This window comes from Cydia splendana, chromosome 11, assembly GCF_910591565.1.
Source record: "Cydia splendana chromosome 11, ilCydSple1.2, whole genome shotgun sequence".
NCBI lineage: Eukaryota > Metazoa > Arthropoda > Insecta > Lepidoptera > Tortricidae > Cydia > Cydia splendana.
This window is the reverse complement of record NC_085970.1, coordinates 20,746,821-20,763,888: the sequence shown is the minus strand read 5'-3', so window position 1 is coordinate 20,763,888 and position 17,068 is coordinate 20,746,821. Positions and strand designations below refer to the sequence as shown.

Here is a 17,068-nt window from a genome sequence, read left to right as displayed (position 1 = left end):
ACCCATGACGTCATCACCTCCGATATTGCTAAAGCACCTCTCGGAATAACAAAACCAAATTTCTGAAATTACTCTAGCATACTTCAAATTACAAATATAGAAGTTGTATTTCCTACTAAATGGAAATTGCAAAAGTCAATTTGTTCCTATTAGGTGGTTGACTCTCCTTGTTCCCGGATTAAGTTTTATTTTTGTAATTCTAAGTGTGTTTTTGTTAGTTTTTTGTCTCAGTGTACCCAACAACAACGATTCTCAGAAAGCGAACTGGCTTCACAAAACCCTCGGGAGCTTGGCTCGAAAAGTCGGGATGTATTTAATCCGTTGTAATTTCATGAATAACTATCATGTTACAATATTTTTTGTTTGTAATTTTTGGTAAGTACAAGCGTTTATTGCCGAGTGTAGTTTTCATTAAACGGTCATCCATTTTCATTACTCATCGAATTCATCGAAACGATTCTAAAGGCCACAAACTATAATTTTATTTTACTTTGTTTTATCACAGTTGACCTTAGTCTCTTAGTATAGAACCTTAGTATGGCCAACATGGATCAACAGGTCACTTTAGATTGTATCTTATATTACTAGAAAACCTTAATAAGGCAGGATAACGAGATGACTTAATAATGATGGCATCCCCATAACAGGCCGCCATGATTCCATTTGAGATGATATCAGCGTTATATCAACCGATGATCCATTGCAGTTATCTGATGATTATGTTTTAATAAAAGGCTCACTTCGATATCAGTTATGTCGACGTTTAATTTTTTCAAGGACTTGTTTTTTGCTAGGAAAACTTCCAAGTATTCTTATAATTATCATCAAGTTAATTAGTTCTTAAAAAAATATTGTTTTCTACCATGTTTCAATGTGTAGTGTGATACACCGAAAGGTCATGTTCATTTAACAGACAAATATGCAGTTGCCTACAGAATGTGCAATTAACTGTCAAAACGTTATGAAAGCAGTCATACTGTACAACTCTTACAAGGAACTACCCAGGAATTCGCGAAAATAAAATCAGCTATGCCAAAGAAAACCTCGAAACGTATGTAGCTCGGAGGTATGTAGGTACCCAGTCAGATGCAGAGAGAGGTGAAAGGTACATACAATCAGTCTATGCAGGGGGGGTCACCTCTCTCTGCAGCTGACTGTACCTATAAATACCCCCGTATTTCTTCGTGATTTTCATATCATATTAGTAACATAGGAAAAGTAGTCCAGTATTAACTGATAAAGATCACTTTTACATTCCAGATTTTGACCCCGGGAAGGTGATTTACTAGATGTACTATATTTAATAATATGATTATATAGGTACACTCCAAAATTATTTATCTTACCAAAATATTTCCTACTACCGGATTACACTCACTATCGCCCTCAGCTCCATTAAACTAAAACACACCTTCCGTATACTGTATAAAGTTGAAATTCATCTACAATTTGCACACACGAGTTGCACAAATGCGCACAACGCACATAGATGCAGATAAGCAATCTCCGATACATGTCGGGACGTCAAATTCCGAGTGATGCTATCGCGCGATACTTATCTTGATCGAGACGTGTCGTTATCGCGTGGTTAGCACTTGTTCTAGAATGGTATCACAATTTTCTTGAAATAAAACTTCGTTTTGTCCAATTTTTTATTCTAGAATGGTATTACAATTTTCCTGAAAATTAACTTCTTACTGACCAAATTATTATAATATGCTTAGAACTGGCTTTTACTTACTTTTGGACTAGGTCTCCCCTATTCCCCACCGTTTATCGGGCTAAATGAGATTGTACATTTCTAGCATTCTTTGCAATAGGTGTGTGACAGTCATATCGTCCCACTCTCTTCATTTTAGTCTACCTCTGCACTGATACTGTGGGATCAATGATTCAATGACCTAAAACTAATAAATGTATGCTTCAATTCAAAATCACTTTACTCAATTCCTACCATTCCTCTTTAAATTGACATTCCTACTTGACTTTTCGTTGACTTAAGAGGCAAACCAAACTTCACACAATATATGACATGTAAAAAGTAAATTAGGAAATAAAATATCTAATGTGATTGGACATTTTTTGTTGTTTCTGCTCTTGTCTTTGTTACAACAGTCGACATTAAAAATAGCTCTAATAAAATGTTGCTACTTAACTGTCCAGCTTTTGATATTTCTTATTTCAGCCCCAGAGAACTGTTACTTTTTACGAGCTATAACTCTGACGCATATGAGGTTATATTCCATGAAACAAATAGGAAGTGTCCAAGCTACTAAGGGTCCATAACCTTTCAATGGTCTGTCCTATGCCCGATCGGGCATGTACACACTCGTAATGTATGCCCCGTCACGCCCAGTCGTGTCCCGTGTCTTCTCACTGCACAACACCCGTCACGACACTATCGGAATTATATACACGCGTGTGCTAAGTACGTGTTTTAGATTAAGGAACAAGTCTTAAGCCAAAAAAAACCCTTAAAGGAAGTCAAGGTGGTCTAACCCAGGAGTCTTCTAACTACGGCCCGCGAAAATATCCAGATTCAAACAATCCGGTCCGTGATACAGAATCGGTGGCCTGAACGTGGCCCGTGGTTATAGTTGTGCCGCTCTCGAGAACGTTCTCCGTTTTGTATGAGAAACATCCTCTCTCGTCCGAGAATGTTCTCAGGCAGTTTCTCATAGTAAACGGAGAACGTTCTTGAGAAAGGCCACAATTATTTTTCAACCACCACCCGTGGTTCAAAATGACTACGTAACAGGTAATCGCACAGAACCTCAAACTAGGTAAAGTAACCAAGGTTGTTTTACTATGAATACCCTCTAGAATTACAAGCGCATAATTATGTTTACCACTTAACAGAACAATGAAAATAAACGGCAAAATTAAAGAGACAGGAAATACGCAGTGAGAAGGACGGAGCTACCGGGGTATCGATGTCACGCCGACCTTGGCATTAATGCTCAAGCGTTTATAGTTATTATGGAAATCATAGGAATCACCCTTGCGTATACAGAAGACCTACCGCACACATGAAAAACGAAATTTCGTTATTTGCTTTTCGTTCTTGCATATTCGAACGATAGAGGCAAATAAACAAATTATCGAACGAAGACTCAGAACCCAGTAGTAGTGTTTCTCAGTAGACGTAGTAGTAGGTACACTTAGTACCTTACGGCACAATAATTAAGGCTCCTGTACATGTTTTTGATCGGCTTAGTCCTTTAAGATTGTTGGGTTGTTTAAGACGCTCTACAACACCTCTCTCTGTGGTCGCTCCCTCATGACTGAGGATCGTGGTCATCGGTGGATGTGGATGCTCCACACCTGGTCTTTATGGTCTGCCTCCAACGGTGCCTGTTCATCGCGTCTCTGACAACCGAGCAAAAGTTGGTTGAGGCTGGAGCCCCGCTTTAATTGATCGCTCCATCTTGTTGGAGATCGTCCTCGGCTTCGTTTGCCCTCCGTGTTTCCAACAACGATCAGCTTTTCAAGGCTTTCATCTCCCCTCCTCATTATGTGGCCGAAGTAGGACAGTATGCGTTGCTGGCAGACTGTGGACAGGCGAGTTCGGACACGAAGCCACACCTAGCCAAGTGGTAAAAATTTTGTTCATTCATTCTCATTACACTAGGCTGATACTTGACTGAAAAAGTCTAGATTTAAATTCATTATTAGTATTTACTTCGCGTTCGTGTGGTATTAATATTAGCACGAGAGGTTGAACAAGAACTATGCCCCCTTGTAAAACAAATAACTATTATTGCAAAGATATAACGACCACCAGTGTTGCTCTTAGAACTAAAATGGCAAAACACTTAATGTATCCAGCACCAAGTTCCATTAATCAAAAGTTGTAGTCCGAATTCCCGCTCCACAAAGAGACAGTTCGCAACAGCCATTTGAGAACACAAACGTTCTCGAACGTTCTTAATTAAACTTGCTTCTGGAATTCTCTCTCTTAAAACAACATTAGACGTGCTGGAAATGTAAATAAATTAAAGACCGGTAGTCGAATTGTTGAAACAGATGTGAGTCAATACTTATTTTTATTTATTATTTATTTTAGTGCCGGAAATATCATTAAACATATTCGTGTCTTAGCTATAAGTGTCCGAACAAGTGGTTAGATGTCATTATGAGTAGTCCGAGTATGTATCTAATTAAATGAAGAAGTAATCCAGCCGGCGTATTATGGATGGCTTTATCCATCTTTATCTACGTGATAAAATAACTGTCACTTTTTAACACCGTGGGATAGAAAGTGACGGACACCGTTTTATCACGCTGTCACGTAGACAAGAACGACCATCATATCCGTACTGGCTATCTTTTGAATCATAAAATTTATCTTATTTTTACATCCTTGGGATTTCATTTGTAAGCGACGCCGTGTCTTTAAAGTTTATTTTATTTAGTGACAGCAATTACATAAGGTTATACACAAATTAATGAGCAAAGGTTGTAGAAGAAGGTATTGTCGTTCCCATTGTTGTGCGTGTACATATATTTACTATTGTTATACCGCCAATGAAGTTTTACTTGTGATATAACAGAGTTCACGGTTTCCTGAGAAACACTTTAAGATATATTTGTTTTTTACGTCAATACATTTTAATATTTTGAAATGTATGCGATTTCATTCGACAATTTCGACATTGACCACGTGTAATATTTGTTATACGCTTCACAGGTAATGTATAATAACGCATATATATTTTTGCCTTTTTGGTAAGTTAATATTGCCGTAAACTGTAGGTATAAACGCAAACATCTAAAAACACTTTGAACGCCATGTTTTATTGCAATAATGCACTAGCAGTGAAATTTCAATATCCTAAGATTGCTACCATTTACTATACAGGAAGACGTAAAAATGAAATTATACCAACTAATTTACACCACTTCCTTTAGAGCTCAATATAATTAGGTAGTAAAGCGTATGAAAATCATTAACCTGATCTTGTTTTTCGTAGAAATTCAAACCTCTTTCACTTTCAAAGTAGGTACAATGTCAGTTCTTAAAGCAGCCTTTGTCACCTGCGTCATAAAAACGAAACGTTCATCAAAATCGGCTCTGGGGGCCTAGTCAAGGTGACAGTCGTGTATCGACAAACCTCATACGAATAGTAAAAATATATCGGGAGTACAAACGCTAGGAAAAGTCACATAACTATTTCCATACATTATTTGTGACGTTCCATGGAAAAAGGTACCGTATTATGGCGGCTGGCGCTTACGTTGTATAGCGCCGCAATATTTTTTTTTTTATATTTATTTAATACAATTATGTTTACACGGCATTACACACTGAGAGAAAAATCATCACCAGGAATTAATAAACAGTTCTGTAGTGGGGGAAAAAATGAAGTTTTAGTAGTAATCATGGAAGTTTCACTATTTCTGTAAAATTTATTTATTTCTACAAACAGCTCAGTAATACTAAATCTAATTTCAGCAAACAGACTTTAGTAAATGGAGCATTAAACAAAGTTCAGTATTTGTTACAATCCATTTTTATTACTACTAAAATTCTCTGATTTTTACTAGTAAAGTTTGTGATTTTTGGAAAAAAGCATCTGTGATTTCAAGTTATGATTTTAGTAAATGTCTCACTTACATAGTTTTGTAATATCTAAAAAACGAGTTCGCGGGAATAACATTACCCCATTTAAAATAACAATTCAGTTGTTACTATAGCGACATTACAAAGTTTACTGGTATTTAGTAGATAGACTTGTTGTGTTTATGTTCATTGTTGTACCAATCACTAAACGAGTTTTGTAATACCAACACAGCGAAACGAATGTTAGTGATTTTAGTAAAATTTACTACTTGCTACGTTCATTTGGTTAGAGTTAGTATTGTGTCGGATGTCGGGCGGGCGTGTCTCGTGTCTTCTTTGTTTAAAACATACTTAAGTTAAATAATAAATTTAGGATATATTGTGGGCCATGGACATATTAACCCGCGACCTACTGTGTAGTTGGGGTCTACAGGAATATATTGTTCTGCAACTTCGAGCTAGCTGTTGTTATTCTAGTGATAATGACATCATAGGTAAATCTAAACTGTTTGCAATTCCAACCTCCCTAGCACAGGTGCGCCGCGAGAGCATGTTGCGCGCGTAATAACTACTAGTCTCTTTCTGACTGTATGAATAAGAAATGAATGTCTTAGCTATAAGTGTCCGACAGGCTTTTATAGTGCCTCTTTAGTACAGAGATATACTACCAAATGCTTTTTTATTCATACAGACAGAAATAGATACGGGTAGCTACCACGCGCGCGACATGCTCTCGCGGCGCCCGTTTGCTAGGGGCGGAGGAATTGCAAACAGTTTAGTTTTTGCCTGTGACGTCATTATCTCTAGAATAACAACAGCTAGCTTGGAATCGCAGTACAGTTTAGTAAAACCTATGACGTCATCGTCTCCGATATTGCTAAAGCACGCTTAGAATTACAAAACGGTTAGTTTTCACCCATGACGTCATCACCTCCGATATTGCTAAAGCACCTCTCGGAATAACAAAACCAAATTTCTGAAATTACTCTAGCATACTTCAAATTACAAATATAGAAGTTGTATTTCCTACTAAATGGAAATTGCAAAAGTCAATTTGTTCCTATTAGTTGACTCTCCTTGTCCCCGGATTAAGTTTTATTTTTGTAATTCTAAGTGTGTTTTTGTTAGTTTTTTGTCTCAGTGCAGTAAAAATACCAATGCGCCGAGAAACGCTTACAAAATATTTCATTACAAGAAAAATATAACACAAAGTAGGTACGGTCAGCTGCAGAGAAAAGGTACTACCGCTACATAGAAGTTTGTATGCAGGGGTGGTACCTTTTCTCTGCAGCTGACTGTACAAGATACAACATACACAGGAAGAACAGAAATAACTGAAATAATATTGGAGCGGCGTTAATAAAAGCATAAGCGTCAACCGCCATAAGGTACCTTTACCCGTGGAACGTCACATTTAAGTTTCAATTGACGTTTTCTATCAACGATTATCGTCTTGGAATAATAATTGCCAATCAAGACTGACTTGGGTGAGACTTGAACCCACGGCCTTTCTGCTTGTTAAAAATTAAATTAAATTGATTGTCATCTTGGCCAGAACCCCTGTACTTTTAATTTAACACTACGATTGGAGATAGAACACACGACACAAGTATACCTAATAGGTAGACTGTTAATAGACAAATGATAATCATAACTAGAACTCATATAAATTATTGCTCTCCAGTTTCCTGTTATTAATAATTTCTCTCAAGTAACGTACAGGTAAAGTTAAGGTCCGACCGCACGACCACGTTAATGTTTACAAAACAGGCTGTATATTCCCAACGCTTTCCCGAGAGCGTTTACTCAAGATAACATAATAAGTTTTGCTGGGAAGTGAGAATTATTATAATATTCAAACTTCAAATATTATACAGAACTTAGAACAGGTAAAACGTACTTATGTTTTACGCGAACATGGGACATGCAATATTTTAATAAGTGATAATACAAAAAAATCCTCAAAAATCCTGCTAGTCAGCGCTTATTCTATACCATACATGGCTCCTGACAAAATTGGCTATATTGATTAGTATGAATTTATGTTAATTTTGTCGTTAATTGTCTGTATTAATATATATGAAATAAATAAATACTATAAGAAAATCTAAGTAATTTGTGATAAAATAAAGTCTTAGGGCCAGTTGCACCAACCACATTTAACAGACTGATCAACGTCAGCCGGCGCGCCCCGGCGCTTTACTATGAAACTTTTCATACATAAAAATTTAGCGAACTCTTTAACGATACGAACAGTTTGGTGCAACCGACCCTTAATGAAACAGCAGCAATCACCGATTAGAATATGCATCTGCGTTTTTGGGAGCCGTAATAGTCTAGCTAGTCGCTTTTTCACGGCTGATCAAATAATATGTGTTACACTGGTTTCCCCTTACGAACCAGACACTACCGACATTATGTACCTCTGCTTATATGGGAATAGTCCTATTTCAGCTAACCGCGGAGCCAACAAGTTTGTAGCTTGAGGTAAAGCTCAAACATAGCAAATCGCCGCCTCAGATGCGGCGGCACGTGTGGCGGGTAACGTTAAATATGGCAGACTATGTATATACCATGCCTATAGACATAGTGTACACTAAGTACACAAGTGCGGATAGTTTGTCTCTAGACTATTTAGATGGTAGAGATTCTCATGTTATTGAGACTCGGTAAGATATATCTTATGGGCATTTTCAAAGTCGCATCACAAAGTGAGGAAATGTTTTATTGTAATTGTACTTGTAGTATTTATAGAAGCTCATGGAATGATTGGAATACATGTGAAAAATATGAAAACGACAATAAAAATATGATAACGATGGGAATAACTGCAGCTATGCAATCAGATAATGTAGGTATTTCAACTAGAAGACTTTCAGCAGTTATAACAGTTTTAGGTATTCTTAAGGGGCAAAGAAAGCAAGGTCGTCAGAATCTACAATATTTATTTTTTAAATAATTATTTACTGATAATGACAATTTAACTAATCTACGTCTTTCCTTGTCCACAGTCAATGATCCAGCTAAAAGAAAGGAAAGAAATGGACGAAGCGTTCAAGAAAGCGCAGAAGCCGTGGGCCAAGTTTCTCCAGAAGGTCGAACGTACGAGGCTAGAGTACCACACGGCGTGCAAGCAGGAGCGGACCGCGCAGAACCAGGAACGGAACGCTGGAGGGGACAGCTCGCTGAGTCCTGATCAGGTAGGTGTAGTTCTAATCACGAAGTGAAGATGTGACGCGAGTGAAACACCAACAATGTCTGGACACTGACGTTTCGAAGACTCCGAGTCTGAAGCGTTTTGTGGTTCAGGCAGAGTTCCGCATTGGAGTGTAATGCGTGATATGACGTCATCTGCACGCATCGGAAAAGTTGTTCTGGCGAGCGATGCCTTTGGCATTGCCTTCTAAAAGCATTCCTAGCTGACAATAAGTTGACCATATCTTGTTGTTATCTGACTTATCTGTTAGTTAACTGTAGCGACTGTAGGCGAAAATTAAATTGTTGTGTTTGTTGGTTACCTATAGTCTTTACTAAAACCACATATAGGCGAAAATCGTCGTGAAACGTGGTACATTCAGGCAACTTAGGCAAAATAGGTTGTACATAATAGCACGTAAAGTACCCGAAAGGGTAAGTAAAATATCGTTTGGCAACAAGAAATGTGTACGCAAACATTCTACATTATAAAACTATTAGGAGGCGTTACAAATATTAGTCGGAAATTAAAATAACAAGCAGATATGCCGTCGACTTCTAATACTCGATAATGGACGACAGTATGAAGTACGAACAATAAATTGACGTGAATTACACCATCAGTAATGGATGAAGCATCATGATAACCCTCTAACCTTTAGGGAAATCGCAGGTAGCTCTCTAAACAGGTAGAATACTCGTAAATTAGTGAAAGGATCCTGCCCTAGGCAACGCCAACAGGTTACACCAGTGATACTTAACTTTTATAAGGGACTTCAAAGGGACCACCAACTGAATGGGAGGACCAATGAATGACGGAAAACTGGGTTGAAAATTCCTGAGCATATGCTGTTCCGCTGCTGACCACAACCAATACAAAAATGTCTTTACAAAAACGATTTTCAAAATTATATTTATTTTTTGATATATATTTCATCCAAAAATTAATATCCTCTACATTATTTATGATTTTACTAAGACAGTTTTTATTAAAATAATAACTACCTAACATAATAATTTGTGAAATTTACTCCCTGACAACTTGTATTACCAGAAGCATCTCTACGAGGGGTGTTCAAAATATTCTCGGTATGAAAATGAAAACAAACAAGTACGAAAAGTTTGATATTTTTATTTTTCAATATACTCCCTCCCTATGTTCATCCACTTAAAAGATCGATCAATTTTTTTTAAATCCCCGATAAAAAATTTTTTTTGTCTTTGGTGTAAAAATGCTCCTCCACTGCCGCCTTCAATGCTTCATCATCAGAAAAAAAATATTCCATGCAGATCCTTTTTAAGATTGGGGAACAAAAAGAAGACGCTGGGGGCTAAGACCGGACTATACGGTGGGTGAGTAACAGTTTCAAACCCACATTCAACAATAGCTGCCTTGGCAATATGAGCAGTATGGACGGGGGCGTTGTCACGCAGAAGCAGAACACCTTTGGTTATCTTTGCTCGCCTCTTTTCTTTGATAGCATCCTTTAATTGACGTTGAATGTTAGCGTAGTACTGTCCTGTGATATTTACACCTTTTTCTTTATAATCGATTAGTAATATTCCTTCAGAATCCCAAAATATCGTGGCCATGACCTTGCCAGCTGAAGGGACGACCTTGAACATCTTGGGATGAGCTGAACCCTTAATGTGCCACTGCATGGACTCTTGTTTACTCTCTGGGTCATAATGATGAACCCAGGTTTAATCTCCAGTAACTATTCTTTGCAGCACCTCATCAGGATTTTCACCGCACAGGTCAATAACATCGGAACTACACGCTACACGCATGTCTTTTTGAAGCCGAGTCAGCATTCGCGGAACCCATCTTGCACTTACTTTTGACATATTAAGATGGTCATGGATAATATCATGTACGATACCAATAGAAAGATTGGTTACTTGAGCTATAGATTTTACCTTCACTCGACCATCTTCCAATATAAGTTTTTCCACTTTATCAATATTTTCTTGTGAAGTAGCTACTACAGGCCGACCAGGTCTAGGGTCATCTTCAATACTAGCCCTTCCACCCTTAAATTCGCTTGACCACTTTTAAATGGTAGATAAAGAAGGAGCAGACTCACGGTAAACACAATCCATTTCCTCTTTTATGGTTTTTTTATTTTTACCCTGTTTTGTCGAGAATCTTATGACGCATTGATGTTCTGATTTAGTTAACATTGTCAATTCGCACATGATGTTCATGTTTGTTCAGCAATTGCAGAAAAACAAAAGAACATCTCGGTTCGAATTATACTTTTTTTTAATGTCAATGAATAAACCTTAGCGGCCAGTAACAAAAGAAATTTTAGAAGAGGTTGTAAGATATCAATACCGAGAATATTTTGAACGCCCCTCGTACATCTACAGCACCGTGAAATCATGCAAAACAGATAATTCTAACTTGGATACTTATCGCTCGCCCACCCAATATAATGGCCGCATTAAACAGTTTTACATTAACTTAACCGAAAGAAAGTCTATAAAATTTTATAGCACCGTTCGAGTTATCGACACAGCTGCTTTCAAACTAAGTGTTAGAGTACATAATTTATAAGATTTTCTTTCATTTAGAACACGACCTCGAATAAAAGAAGCAAGGTTGAAGAAAGGGCACGGAAATAAAACATATTCGTGCTTTGTCAAATGGTACACAACATGCGAGCTACGTAAACCGCGGAAGAGAATTGGATATTTTACATCGTCACGAAAGAAAAGATTTATTAAGTTTGTGTAAAATGTGTTAAAGATAACAATATACGCTTGAGTGGAGACATGAGCCGATCCACAAAAAAATATGCCGAGTTTTATATTTTTGGCATTTTTTTTCAATTTTGAAAAATAATCCACCTAAGTGCATGTTAGGTCACGCAAAATGAAGAACTCCATCGGAAATCTAGTTTTTTGTTTGCCTTTAAAACTTATTGGTTGTTTTGACAGTACTTCAATCAAAATACACACACTCTATGATGGTTATCATAACATAATTTCATAATTCTACCTTTGCTCATTCATTAAATAGGTAGAGCCTCGTGACGGACAGACGGACAGCGGATGAATGGAGGCTTAGTATGGTTTGGGTTCAGAACTATTACAACTATATAAGTACTTTTTTTGGGTTCCGTACCCAAAGGGTAGCAACGGGACCCTAACTAAGACTCCGCTGTCCGTCTGTCTGTCACCAGGCTGTATCTCATGAACCGTGATAGCTAGACAGTTGAAATGTTCACAGATGATGTATTCATCTGTGAACATTCTGTTGCCGCTATAACAACAAATACTAAAAACAGAATATAATAAATATTTAAGTGGGGCTCCCATACAACAAACGTGATTTTTTTGCCGTTTTTTGCGTAATGGTACGGAACCCTTCGTGCGCGAGTCAGACTCTCACTTGGCAGGTTATTATTGCTATTAACACTATCGCGATAATATCGAAATTAACGATCGTAACTTTGTTGCTTTTCGATTAAAAAGCAAGTAACCTGTACAATCTGGGTCATATCGTTTCCGTGAAGCGGTCGGTATTCCATGAATCACCAATTTCTCCGGCTGATTCAGTCGAAACGGTCCAAATTCCACGGACATTCTGGGAATGCGGGGGTTATGTCATCGGCGTTTGACTTTTGCTTGAATATAAAATATGGAAATTCGCATAATCCTCAGCCGTACCAAGCAAGTTTTTTGGGACCATAACACTCTAAACGGGGTAAATTACCTACTTACCTATAGTTTACAGCTTACCCACTCTTCACCACTTAGAATACTTAGATGGTTGACAGTCCTCAAATATGCGTTTCTCCAGAAACTTCCTGCATCGCGCAGCTAAAATGTGGAATGAACCGCACGCAGTATTTCCGGACTGATACCATGTTCAAACCTCTGGTGTCGCAGATAGGTGAATCGTCCGCTTTTTGCCTCTTTTCTTAAAAAAAAATTTAGTAATATAAACGGTATATAAACCAATCTCGAATTAGTTATGAAAGGCACAACTGATTCAATACAATTCACGCTCCAACCGACCTATATTTCAATTCTCCATTTCAAAAATTCATAGCATGAATTGAAAAGGACATTGAAGAGTACACAAACGTACCCTACCTTTGTCTACTCTTAAATTTATGAACAAGCAGAAACATCTACTGCTTACTTTACATATCTCGTATCTTATTTAGGTAACATTTGTAAAAACAACCTAACAATCTATGGTATAAGGTGCATAACTCAACAACGCAATAGATGGAAATATCACTGAGAAATGTATTTGACCATTACGCGTTTTATAACCGGCAGTATTTCTTTGAGAATGAAAATATATTTGTGAAATTCCGTCGTCGAGCTCCACTTTAAATGCAACCAAGTGTACCTAGTTTATTGTACTTTACAAGCAGTATTTCAATCTTAATTTTAGAAGTTGGTGCAAATAAAAAGGTAACTCGGGAAAGTAGACGGGTATCAAACATGAGTAGGTACTTTTCCCAGTCAGATAAGGTTAGTGGAGGTAACGTCTAAACCTGGAAACTTATCCTCTCCTTATATTTAAGTATTCTTGCTACATCTAACTTTCGTGATTTGTCAATGCCATATTTAGCGTTTATTTTACGATTAATTCCATTTTATTCAAAACTTTGCAAAATGTTACAATTAAGGCTCTCGTAATCAATCAAACTGCTTTGCTATATTCAGTGTAGCTAACTCGTGTTTAAAACTTTGCGTTTGTGGAAATAATTATTTTTAACTTTCTTGATTTAACTCCTACGCGATTAAGTTAGAATTCATCGCTGACGATTAAATTGGCCGTTTTATTTAAAATCAATTAAACACTCTTAATATTTTTTTATTTGGATATGATAGGAGAAAAAAAGTGTTCAAAAAGTTTTATAACGACTGACGTATGATGACGATAACAGAATGGAAGAAACGAAAAATGTACCTATGTTATAGGTATTGGACACTTAAGTCCGATCCCTGGTTTAGTCCATGCGTTGTCCATTCATATCTCAGGGCCGGTACCTACAGATGGACTGCAACCCGACTGCAACTTGTATGGGAACTGCACCCCGACGTTGCAGTTTGCGTGGAGTCGGCGTGCAGTTCCCATACAAATTGCAGTCAGGTTGCAGTTCATCTGTATCGGCCCTAAGCAACGGAAATATTAGAAACCGTATGTCCGAAGTGCGACCATGTAACACCAAACAATCCGCCTCTTAACTTAAATATTTACAAGACAAACTCGATCGATCGAGTTCCTTGACTCGGCCTCTTTACGATAGACATTTTATCGATGGACTGAATTATTCACGCCGTTGGCTTGAAATATAGACCTGGTAGGTGTTTCGTCCTACTTTAGAATTCTAGACTGGATTGGATAACATAATTCAACTTCTTGTATTCAATGAAGTTAGTGCAACTGTTTTTAGAAGAAGAGCGCAGTGGAAATCAAATGTGTTATTATACGGAGAGTGCATCCTGGGGACCTACCGCGATAACCGAAATTCGCAAATTGCGGGGATATTTCTCTTTTACTCCAATAAATGCCCGCAATTTGCGAACTTCGATTTTCGCGGTTATACTTAGCCCTGGCTCCAATGAGTGACAGTAATTGCTTACTATCAAGCGATTCGTGTGCTCGTATCTTGTCACAGTGGCCATATGAAAATCGCTAGGAGGATATACGATGATTTGAGTAAACATGTAGTGTTGGTATCATAACATAATATTCGAGATAATCATCCGTGTTAGCTGGGGTTGGAATTTGAACCCACGACGTTACAGTCATCATGTCTGCGCTCAGCTATCAGCGCTTCGTAGCGTAGCGTTTGTATCAACGTATTTTTAGGGTTCCGTACTCAAAGGGTAAAAACGGGACCCTATTACTAAGACTCCACTGTCCGTCCGTCCGTCTGTCTATCACCAGGCTGTATCTCATGAACCGTGATAGCTAGACAGTTCAAATTTTCACAGATGATGTATTTCTGTTGCCGCTATAACAACAAATACTAAAAAGTACGGAACCCTCGGTGGGCGAGTCCGACTCGCACTTGTCCGGTTTATGTTCCACAGAATCGTCATCGTTAGTTGTTATTGTTATTATAACACCTACGCTTCCAAATTTGATTTTGAAAGGTCATACGGTAGGTTGTTACTTTGTTAATTACTGCCAATGCCTATTAACAGCCTATATACGGTTAATAAAAGGTACTGCGCTCGACGTAAACTTGATAAGTTGTTAATGAAATGAGTTTCGCGGCGCGTCAAGACATTACCTTTAGGTAATAGCTATAATGAAGTTGTAAGTAAAATCACGTGTAATTTCTGCTTATCTACAAATTTCACATTCGATACACGTGATATTTATATGTACTTGGTGAAACGCGTTAAGCATCTAATCAATTGATTACACTTCCTTAAAAGAGATTAATTAACGGATCTGAGCCAGTGGACTGATAACTTTTAAAACTTGAATCCGTGGTTTGTGACGTCAGTTAAGCCATTAAGCTAAGTACTTAATGACTTAACTGACGTCACAAACCATGTAAATGTTTATCGCAATCTGTATTTTTTTTAGTTTTTATAATATGTATTATGTACTACCTAATCTATATTGTCTAGTTAGAAACGTTTTAATTTGTAGTTTTAAGCAATAAATAATATTGAATTATATAAGTAATCGAAGTAGTAGAAACACTTATCACACTCTGGGGATAAATTCAAAAATGGTACGTCTAAACCGACCCGGCCCGGTGCATACTTCAAGCACGTCGTTAGTATAGCTCTGCTTTATCATACTTCAATGCCAAGTCCCGATCTCAAGTGGTGCTTCGCTTGGGGGTATGGGAGTACTCGTATTCGCTTCGTCAGCTAAAGCCTTTTCTTGACAACATTTAGGACCGACTAACTATTAACCGAAGTCTTCGTTTGAAGACTTTTTCAGACTTGAGGTTAGGGATGTTGACTGTACCTGTTTAAAGTAATTATTTAAAAAACCGGCCAAGTGCGAGTCGGACTCGCACACGAAGGGTTCCGTACCATTATCTATAAAAACGGTCACCCATCCAAGTACTGACCTCGCCCGACGTTGCTTAACTTCGGTCAAAAATCACGTTTGTTGTATGGGAGCCCCACTTAAATATTTATTTTATTCTGTTTTTAGTATTTGTTGTTATAGCGGCAACAGAAATACATAATCTGTGAAAATTTCAGCTGTCTAGCTATCACAGATCACGAGATACAGCCTGGTGACAGACGGACGGACGGACAGCGGAGTCTTAGTAATAGGGTCCCGTTTTACCCTTTGGGTACGGAACCCTAACAACTATGCATGAAGCGAACATGTATGATAAACTAGAAATCCTACTTATTATAAATACAGTGAAACACAGTAATTATTTTTTAACAAAATGTCTTAGGCAAAATCGGATTGAACACAGACACTACGTAGGTAAACTAGGTAATTTGACCGTGTCGTCACACGCAGTCAAAATAGTCGTCACGTTATATCGCTGGCCCAATATTACAGGGTTCTATGTTTCACTTTTATAATACTGAAATTTGAACATTGTCATAGTGACATTAAGTCGAATTTCAACTATCTTGAAAATGTAACATAGAACCCTGTAATATTGGGCCAGCGATATGCAGAATCGATGACAACGCCATAACAATATGTGTATAAACTGTTAGTTTTTTACACTTCTGTCATATTAAAGGTATTATTCAATCATATTTTATTGCTAGCAACTAGTGTTACACATTCTCCTCGCCAGACTTGCGTCATCGTACCCGAGATAACAAGACTTATGTTGTACTGATAACGTTACTCCTAAGATACTAACTTTACCATGAAACTTCAGTACTCAGGTACTGAATTTCGCCGTGAACATGGCAAAGGAAACTCGACCTTAAATCACGGAAATTAGAATTCATATTTCATTACTTTGCTCATCTTTGTTTCTTGTTGCATCATACAGTACCGGCCATTATAATATTATCATTTTCATTGTTGTAAGGTTTTAAGGAAAATGTTGTAATAATCCATGATTATCAACTTGGTAATATGTTTGTACGTACAATAATTTAATAAAAATTGGTAATTACTAAAATTAATGCTCTAGGTAGGTACTACGTGTAATAATAGATACATTTAATATTCGAACACTTGAAATAACTAGCCGTTTAACATATTGAAATACACCGTGTTTCTATCAAGATAATGTGCTTTTCAGCGTGTACTGTCGAGGTGTTTTTTCATTGTAAATATCGTTTTCATCGATACGGCATTAGGCGAGTAAATAAATGCGGACGTCT

General features: G+C 37.5%; 1 protein-coding gene across 6 annotated transcripts in view; it reads left to right on the top strand.

The window, feature by feature from the left end:
• The window catches only part of LOC134794902 (protein kinase C and casein kinase substrate in neurons protein 1), a 174,099-nt gene that overhangs the window by 118,157 nt on the left and 38,874 nt on the right, over window positions 1-17,068 (top strand). For all 6 annotated transcript variants that reach the window (XM_063766751.1, XM_063766750.1, XM_063766749.1 and 3 more), the window contains one exon: window positions 8,575-8,763. In XM_063766751.1, coding sequence (XP_063622821.1) covers window positions 8,575-8,763 — 189 coding nt within the window. The remainder of the gene's footprint in view (window positions 1-8,574; window positions 8,764-17,068) is intronic.